General features: G+C 40.8%; 1 protein-coding gene across 2 annotated transcripts in view; it reads right to left on the reverse strand.

Moving 5' to 3' along the window:
- Positions 1-9,838, reverse strand: part of ldb1b (LIM-domain binding 1b) — a 53,512-nt gene extending 43,674 nt beyond the window's left edge. Inside the window, exon 1 of one of the 2 annotated variants that reach the window (XM_077240291.1) lies at positions 9,712-9,838. In XM_077240291.1, the coding sequence (XP_077096406.1) occupies positions 9,712-9,753 (42 nt within the window). In that variant the 5' untranslated portion in view covers positions 9,754-9,838. The remainder of the gene's footprint in view (positions 1-9,711) is intronic. The other variant, XM_077240294.1, reaches the window with a different exon arrangement.
- Between the last annotated feature and the right edge of the window lie 25 nt (positions 9,839-9,863).

The following is a 9,863-nucleotide window of genomic DNA, read 5'->3' on the forward strand; positions in this document are numbered from 1 at the left end:
GACAAAGAGAGAGTGAGAGAGAGTGAGAGATAGAGAAAGAGAGAGAGAGAGATAGAGAGAGAATGAGAGAGAGAGTGAGAGAGAGAGTGAGAGATAGAGAGAGAGAATGAGAGAGAGGGAGAGAGAGAGAGTGAGAGAGAGAGTGAGAGATAGAGAGAGAGAATGAGAGAGAGAGAGAGAGAGAGAGAGAGAGAGAATGAGAGAGAGTGAGAGAGAGAGTGAGAGATAGAGAGAGAGAATGAGAGAGAGGGAGAGAGAGAGAGTGAGAGAGAGAGTGAGAGATAGAGAGAGAGAATGAGAGAGAGAGAATGAGAGAGAGAGAGAATGAGAGAGAGAGTGAGAGAGAATGAGAGAGTGTGAGAGAGAGAGAGAATGAGTGAGAGAGTGAGAGATAGAGAGAGAGAATGAGAGAGAGAGAATGAGAGAGAGAGAGAATGAGAGAGAGAGTGAGAGAGAATGAGGGAGTGTGAGAGAGAGAGAGAGAGTGAGAGAGAGAGTGAGAGATAGAGAGAGAGAATGAGAGAGAGAGAATGAGAGAGAGAGAGAATGAGAGAGAGAGTGAGAGAGAATGAGAGAGTGTGTGAGAGAGAGAGAGTGAGAGAGAGTGAGAGATAGAGAGAGAGAATGAGAGAGTGAGAGAGAATGAGTGAGAGAGTGAGAGAGAGAGTGAGATAGAGAGTGAGAGAGAGAGTGAGAATGAGAGAGTGAGAGAGAATGAGTGAGAGAGTGAGAGAGAGAGTGAGATAGAGAGTGAGAGAGAGAGAGTGAGAGAGTGAGAGAGAGAGAGAGAGTGTGTGTGTGAGAGAGAGAGATAGATATAGATAGATAGAGAGAGAGAGAGAGAGAGTGTGTGTGTGAGAGAGAGAGATAGATATAGATAGAGAGAGAGAGAGAGAGAGAGAGAGAGAGAGAGAGAGAATGAGAGAGTGTGTGTGTGAGAGAGAGAGAGAGAGTGTGTGTGTGAGAGAGAGAGATAGATATAGATAGAGATAGAGAGAGATAGAGAGAGATAGAGATAGAGAGAGAGAGAGAGAGAGAGAGAGAGAGAGAGAGAGAGAGAGAGAGAGAGAGAGAGAGAGAGAGAGAGAGAGAGAGAGAGAGAGAGAGCATATTCCAGTATATTTTGATATTTCTGATTCCAGGTCAGAGGAATATGGATCAACATTAACAAAACATGATCAAGAAGGCCTTTATCAATCATCTAATTCATGTTTTAATATGCTGAATAATTAATCCAATTAATTCATTAAGCTCTTTTTACAAGATGTATAAGTCTCTGATGTCTGTGTGTGTGAAGTTTCAGCTCAAAATACCCCACAGATATTTTTATATAACATGTTACAATTGTCACTTTTTAAGGGTGAGCAAAAACACGTTGTTTTCGTGTCTATCCTTTTAAATGCAAATGAGCCGCTGCTCCCGGCACAAGGGGCGGAGCTTCAAGAGCTGGTGTGTGTGTGTGTGCGTGCGTGTGTGTTAGCAGCTCCGATTACCTCACACACACACACACATTGAACATTTCAAAAACGTTTAGCCTTTTATGTTGAAACCGGAGTCAGAAAGATGGAGAGAGTCAGAGCCGGCCCGAGCCTTTTGGGGGCCCTAAGCAGAATTTGATTTGGGGGCCCCTCCCACTACGCGGAGTCACCTGTGCTTGACAATTATTGACACAAATGTCACGCAATAATGATACATTATAAATGAATACAGTGAGGTTATGTATTAATACAAAATAAATAAAAAATTAAAAATAGATGCCTACTTAAATAAAAAAGTTGAAACTTTTACTTTACTCTTTTACTAACTCTTTGAAACTTCTTAAAACAAACTGTCTCAAAAATTATATAAAATAAATTATTTGCAAAACATAATGACAAAAGTGGGACATCAGAAACATAATAAGAACAAGGGTTCAACAATGACAATTATTGTTGAAAACTGTAAAAAATATTATTATTATTTCTCAACTGTCTCAATACAGTGTAGCTGTCCTCAACATCTTTATTATTATTATTATTGTAACAGACTTTGTTGGATTGTACATGACAGAATCCAACAAAGTCTGTTACTATAATACGGGTAATGATGTACTGGCGCTCGTTGTATGTGTGTATGCAATCTATTTTTCCCCTCGGGGCTTGCCGTAGATAGGAATTGGTCGTGCGCACTTGGTACTGGACTGTCGCGGGTTTTTGGAGTTAGTGATCTGATGTGTGGTATAATAAAGTGGAGAAGAGTTCAAACTGCTATGTTTATTATTTATTCAAACTGCTACCCTTACACCTAGAAGGTTAAGTTCCCCTGCGGCTATTTTCTCCAACTTAAACCGATACCGTGACTATGCGCAGTTGCGCACGAATTGTCTATGCACTCGCGAGGTGACTAGATTATGCGCATGACTTAAACGCTGGCAGACACAGCAGCAGTTGTTGGCAGGTATATTGATCATGAAATCAGAATTTTCTTGTCTTGAATTATTCATTCATATTCATTCATTCATTTATGTCACTTGTTTAAGTCATCTAAAAACAAAACAAAAATTTAAACTCGATTGGGGGGCCCCTGGTGGCCAGGTTCGCTTATGCCTCGGGCCGGCCCTGGAGAGACTCTAGAAGTGACGACATGTAGAAGCAACAGGACATTTCTGAAGGCTTAGTTGATGAATGTGTGCAGCTGATGTGGAGTTAACGATCTTCTAGTCACTGATTAGCATATTCTGTCATGATAATCTATAAATCGTGTTCCGGGGGCGGAGTTTATGTAAATGTTAGGGTTTGTGATGTCACTAACCCGTGAAGATGCTCAAGGCCTGAATTTCGTTCTGGAAAATAGGGGGAAATCCCCCTTTAGGTCGTTCTTATGGGGGGGATTTTTTAACTTGAGGGGGGAGTTTTTTTAGACAATTTAAAAAAATACGTTCAGCTAAATGTTTGCTCACTCATTGTATTTGTGTTTTTACAATGGGGTCATTTTTTTTAGTTTACACAACAAAAGGAAGCTTGATTTCAATCTTTGAATTAAATTGAAAAAAGTAGCACAAATAAATACATGAAATAAGATAAAAGTTTAGGTCTAACACTAGTATTCAGAAATGCTAGAAACGGAAAAAATAACACGGAATAGTCTTTTAGTCCTGTATAATTTGAATACATAGGCTATTAATCCTGATTCCTTACAATTAATGCTATCTTTTGTTGTTTTATATACAATAATGACAGACACAGTTTAGGCTACTCTCACTTTAAGAGCAAGTGCACGGATCCACGTTCACATGTTGCGTGTAAAGCGCAGTCCGCGCCACTTTCTCCTCTTTTAAAAAGGGCTCCTGTTGCTAAGCAATCATGAGCCACGTTCTCCATGAAGACGAAGACGTTTCAGCAAAGATGAGCGCGCAAACTGTTTTCATTATAGTGTCACATGCACTTTCTTTTTGTATTATTTTTTTAAGACATAACCGATTGTGTTTGAGAGGATACTCCCCAAGACTGGAATATAGACAATGATGTGTGCTTTTGACCGTTAAAGCGCTACAATTCGCGAATGTTTAAATAGGTAAGACTTAAAAAGACGCACAAATTATAAACAATAGTGACGATGCAATGGCCCGATTGTGCAAGTGACATTTCCATCATATGTCCCGACTCCTGAAAGGCGAGAGTCTAGAGTCGCCGCCTGCAGCCGCGTGATTGGCTCACCTTGTGTAACCTATTTTAAGAGACAGAGAAGACGCGGCATTGGCAGAATCACTCACGCTGTTTGTGAAATTGCGTCTCGCAGAATGTTTTAAAATGACTGATTTGATCTTATAATCTGTTAGGTTAAATTTACTCATAGGCCTACATGGTAGATTGAATGAATGTTTGCGGGAATTTCCCCGCATTATAAAGCAAGACCTGCGGGAATGATTAAAATGATGCGGAATACCCGCAATCCCGCACCGAAATTCGAGCCCCTGCTCATTGTAGTTCCTACCAGCAGTTTGTTGTCGTCCTTAAAAAATTAAAATTAAATGCAAAAAAACAGAACTTATTTTATTTCAGGCACACAAACACACACACACACTCACTCACACACATACACACACACACACACACACACACACACACACACACACACACACACACACCCACACACACACACAACCCACTCACTCACTCACACACAAACACACATAGATTGATATTTTGATCAACATTTGTATGCTTATTAGTTTATCAATATGATCCCGTCAAACTGTTCAGTGTTGTGCAGTCATTTCATTCTAGATGAAGGCATGTCTCTCTCTCTCTCTCTCTCACACACCACACACACACACACACACACACCTGTACCTCAGAGAGACCGAGACTAACCTCAGCATCTCTACAGGTCATCAGAGGTCACGAATGTTTGACCTGCAGATGTTTCCGTTAAGAATCTCATATCTGACCCACAGACTCACTAAGCCCCGCCTTTAAAGGGTTCCTGACCAATAGGGCCTTAGCAACTGTTGCTGACTTAACAATGACATAACTGACTGTTACTTAGCCACTAATCTCCACAAACCCTAAAACTTTATGATTATTGCCAGTTTTAAATTAGATTTTGACACCATATTTTCAATGTGGTCTCAGATTTTTGCTGTGTACAGTGAGATATAATATATTTTTGAATTGGGAAAATATGTGCTGGTTAAAGTTGGGGGGCAAAAAAAAGTATAAATATACTAAAATATATAATAGGCCTATATATAAATAAAATATTAAAATTATTTTAAAATATTTGCTGGTCAAAAAAATAAAAATACATGTATACTAAAAATATTAATTAATAAATAAATATAAAAACTAATATGCATTTAAAAAATATTTGGGGAAGTAAACAATAAAAATTAATAAAGATATATTTAAAAAATATTAAAATAAAAAAATATTTGTTGGGTAAAAATGTAAAATAAATATATTACAAAAATAATAATTAATAAAGAAATATTAAAATGAGTATTTAAAAATATTTGAAAGCAAAAAAAATGCATATATACAAATATATAAAATATTTAAATAAATGTATATAAAAAAATATTTGGTGGGCAAAAAAAATATATATACAAAAATGATTAAATATTTAAGAAATTAAAATTCAAGTATTTTTAAATATATATTTTTTAAAATTAAAAGTCTTAATTCCCCCTGTCAGTAGCTCTCTCTCAGCTCCGTCTGTGTGTGTGTGTGTGTGTGTGTGTCTCAGAACTGCTGGAGGGAGAGCGACAGGAGGAATAGAGCTCATTACAGAGGGGGGGTGTTCACACACAGAGGGCACCGTCACCATGGCAATGTGGCAGATCACACTAGCAGGATCACACACACACACACACATAAACACTGTACTGACACACACACACACGTGTGTTTGCCCTTGATGGACAACCATCGAAATGACAAATCAATTTAACGTTAGCGGAAACATGAGCAGGAACACTAGCGTATGAAGTCATTATAATCAAACTAATCAGGGCTGCTCGATTATAACAACAACAAAAAAATCACGATTATTCCGGTCGATACTGAAATCACGATTTAACACCATAAGTACTGGGTACTGTATGGAGCGAATTATGTGCCATAATTAAACAAACAAATAGAGCATTTTGCAAACAAACTCGATCTGCTTTGCAAAGGAAAAATCGACTCACAAACAAACAGAAAGCAATGTACAAAGGTCAATTTGTGCGAAAATGCAGTGAAGTAACAAATGTATTGTGTTTTACAAATATAAATAAATGAGCCTAGATAATTTTTCACAAATAAATACAAACCATCCTACAAATTACATGTAACCTTTGAAAAAATACCAAATCTAGTGCACACAAATGCATATCTGTCTGTTTTGATTGTGAGACACTTGGCTTTTTATGAGATCTCTCGGCATTTTCTCACAAATGCAGTTGAGCAACTTCCTCTTCTAAAACAGTAGATGGCGCTAAACTAGGGAATTAATGTAGCGCTAGTCTCCCGGGAGAACAGTAGATGGCGCTGAGATAGGGGATTAATGTAGCGCTAGTCTCCCGGAAGAACAGTAGATGGCGCTAAGATAGGGGATTAATGTAGCGCTAGTCTCCCGGGAGAACAGTAGATGGCGCTAAAATAGGGGATTAATGTAGCGCTAGTCTCCCGGAAGAACAGTAGATGGCGCTAAGATAGGGGATTAATGTAGCGGTAGTCTCCCGGAAGAACAGTAGATGGCGCTAAGATAGGGGATTAATGTAGCGGTAGTCTCCGGGAGAACAGCAGATGGCGCTGAGATAGGGGATTAATGTAGCGCTAGTCTCCCGGGAGAACAGTAGATGGCGCTAAAATAGGGGATTAATGTAGCGCTAGTCTCCCGGAAGAACAGTAGATGGCGCTAAAATAGGGGATTAATGTAGCGCTAGTCTCCCGGAAGAACAGTAGATGGCGCTAAGATAGGGGATTAATGTAGCGGTAGTCTCCCGGAAGAACAGTAGATGGCGCTAAGATAGGGGATTAATGTAGCGGTAGTCTCCGGGAGAACAGCAGATGGCGCTGAGATAGGGGATTAATGTAGCGCTAGTCTCCCGGGAGAACAGTAGATGGCGCTAAAATAGGGGATTAATGTAGCGCTAGTCTCCCGGAAGAACAGTAGATGGCGCTAAGATAGGGGATTAATGTAGCGGTAGTCTCCGGGAGAACAGTAGATGGCGCTAAGATAGGGGATTAATGTAGCGGTAGTCTCCGGGAGAACAGTAGATGGCGCTGAGATAGGGGATTAATGTAGCGCTAGTCTCCGGGAGAACAGTAGATGGCGCTAAGATAGGGGATTAATGTAGCGCTAGTCTCCCGGGAGAACAGTAGATGGCGCTAAGATAGGGGATTAATGTAGCGCTAGTCTCCCGGGAGAACAGTAGATGGCGCTAAGATAGGGGATTAATGTAGCGGTAGTCTCCGGGAGAACAGTAGATGGCGTTAAGATAGGGGATTAATGTAGCGCTAGTCTCCGGGAGAACAGTAGATGGCGTTAAGATAGGGGATTAATGTAGCGCTAGTCTCCGGGAGAACAGTAGATGGCGCTAAAATAGGGGATTAATGTAGCGCTAGTCTCCCGGGAGAACAGTAGATGGCGCTAAGATAGGGGATTAATGTAGCGCTAGTCTCCGGGAGAACAGTAGATGGCGCTAAGATAGGGGATTAATGTAGCGCTAGTCTCCCGGGAGAACAGTAGATGGCGCTGAGATAGGGGATTAATGTAGCGCTAGTCTCCCGGGAGAACAGTAGATGGCTCTGAGATAGGGGATTAATGTAGCGCTAGTCTCCGGGAGAACAGTAGATGGCGCTGAGATAGGGGATTAATGTAGCGCTAGTCTCCCGGGAGAACAGTAGATGGCGCTGAGATAGGGGATTAATGTAGCGCTAGTCTCCCGGGAGAACAGTAGATGGCGCTAAAATAGGGGATTAATGTAGCGCTAGTCTCCGGGAGAACAGTAGATGGCGCTAAGATAGGGGATTAATGTAGCGCTAGTCTCCCGGGAGAACAGTAGATGGCGCTAAGATAGGGGATTAATGTAGCGCTAGTCTCCGGGAGAACAGTAGATGGCGCTGAGATAGGGGATTAATGTAGCGCTAGTCTCCGGGAGAACAGTAGATGGCGCTGAGATAGGGGATTAATGTAGCGCTAGTCTCCCGGGAGAACAGTAGATGGCGCTGAGATAGGGGATTAATGTAGCACTAGTCTCCCGGGAGAACAGTAGATGGCGCTGAGATAGGGGATTAATGTAGCACTAGTCTCCCGGAAGAACAGTAGATGGCGCTGAGATAGGGGATTAATGTAGCGCTAGTCTCCGGGAGAACAGTAGATGGCGCTGAGATAGGGGATTAATGTAGCGCTAGTCTCCCGGGAGAACAGTAGATGGCGCTGAGAGAGGGGATTAATGTAGCGCTAGTCTCCCGGGAGAACAGTAGATGGCGCTGAGATAGGGGATTAATGTAGCGCTAGTCTCCCGGGAGAACAGTAGATGGCGCTGAGATAGGGGATTAATGTAGCGCTAGTCTCCCGGGAGAACAGTAGATGGCGCTGAGATAGGGGATTAATGTAGCACTAGTCTCCCGGGAGAACAGCAGATGGCGCTGAGATAGGGGATTAATGTAGCGCTAGTCTCCGGGAGAACAGTAGATGGCGCTGAGATAGGGGATTAATGTAGCGCTAGTCTCCCGGGAGAACAGTAGATGGCGCTGAGAGAGGGGATTAATGTAGCGCTAGTCTCCCGGGAGAACAGTAGATGGCGCTGAGATAGGGGATTAATGTAGCGCTAGTCTCCCGGGAGAACAGTAGATGGCGCTGAGATAGGGGATTAATGTAGCGCTAGTCTCCCGGGAGAACAGTAGATGGCGCTGAGATGTGTGTGTGTGTGTGTGTGTGTGTGTGTGTGTGTGTGTGTGTGTGTGTGTGTGTGTGTGTGTGTGTGTGTGTGTGTGTGTGTGTGTGTGTCCAGATCCGGAAGGTGACCCACTTTCATGGAGCTTCCTTCTGCTTTACAAGACACACACACACTGGCCCCTATTGTGGCCCAACATCACACAGCTCAGAGAGAGAGAGAGAGAGAGAGAGAGTGAGGGAGAGAGAGAGAGAGAGAGAGAGAGAGAGAGAGAGGGAGAGAGAGAGAGAGAGAGAGAGAGAGAGAGAGAGAGAGAGAGGGAGAGAGAGGGAGAGAGAGAGAGAGAGAGAGAGAGAGAGAGAGAGAGGGAGAGAGAGAGAGAGAGAGAGAGAGAGAGAGAGAGAGAGAGAGAGAGAGAGAGAGAGAGAGAGAGAGAGAGAGAGAGAGAGAGAGAGAGAGAGAGAGAGAGATGAAATAAGATACAGGATCTGAACAGTGAACACTTAAGGATAAAGGTCAGCTGACTTTGGAAAACTGTTTTATCTTGTTCTTTGACTATAGGAGTTTGATGTGACACATTTTCTCCAGTCAATCCACAACATTTATTGAAATTTAACTGGTTGTGAAGACTGATGACGTCACCACAGAAGCTCATTAACTAGGGATCCGCTGATATTCAAACTACACAAAATGCTGATAATTATTTTCATGGTTTGGCCAATAACCATACTATTGACATACTAAGTCATAATTTTGACTGTTATAATCATGAAAATAAAATGTTATATAAAAATAAAAAGCTGAAATTATGACTTTGTCAATTTCAACTAATGTCAGTTTTCAAATAAGTAGCAGCTATTAAGTTTCGACTTAGTATGTCATAATTTACTTTTTGACATAAAAAAATCTAAATTCTGACATAAAATTCATAATTCTGACATAATTCTGATAAAACATTTTTTTTTAATTAATAATCATGACTTGTTCTTAGTAGGCCTAGGCTATGATGTTTTATACTTTTTATGTCATAATTATGTTTTAAGTCTTAGTTTCAGCTTTTCGTCTCATAAAAATGACTTAGTATGTCATAATTTCGACTTTTTGTGTCATAATTATGATTTACGAAAGCATATTTTTTCCTTATGTGGCAGAAATGCTTTACTGGAAATAAATATGTAACGTATATTAATTTAAAAGGTTAAATAAACAAATATTATTGAAATGCGGAGCGAAGAAAATTAAGATTAGACTTTAAATAATCCGTTATTTGGCCCAAATTAATGAGACTTGACAGAAAATTAATTGTTATTGATAACGTTAAAGGTCTAATATCTGATCTGCCCTACCTGAGAAAATCGTCCACTAGATGCCACTGTATTCGTCATCATAATTGAAAAAAATCAAATGAAATATGTAAAATAATAGTAATGTAGAATAGCGTAAGTAATCTTCACAGTAAAACAAACGGTAAAGGTATGTGAGTTGTTGCCTAGTAACA

Source organism: Siphateles boraxobius, unplaced genomic scaffold (genome assembly GCF_051911475.1).
Source record: "Siphateles boraxobius isolate OS27281-9 unplaced genomic scaffold, OSU_SipBor_1 223, whole genome shotgun sequence".
In the NCBI taxonomy this organism is placed as follows: Eukaryota; Metazoa; Chordata; class Actinopteri; order Cypriniformes; family Leuciscidae; genus Siphateles; species Siphateles boraxobius.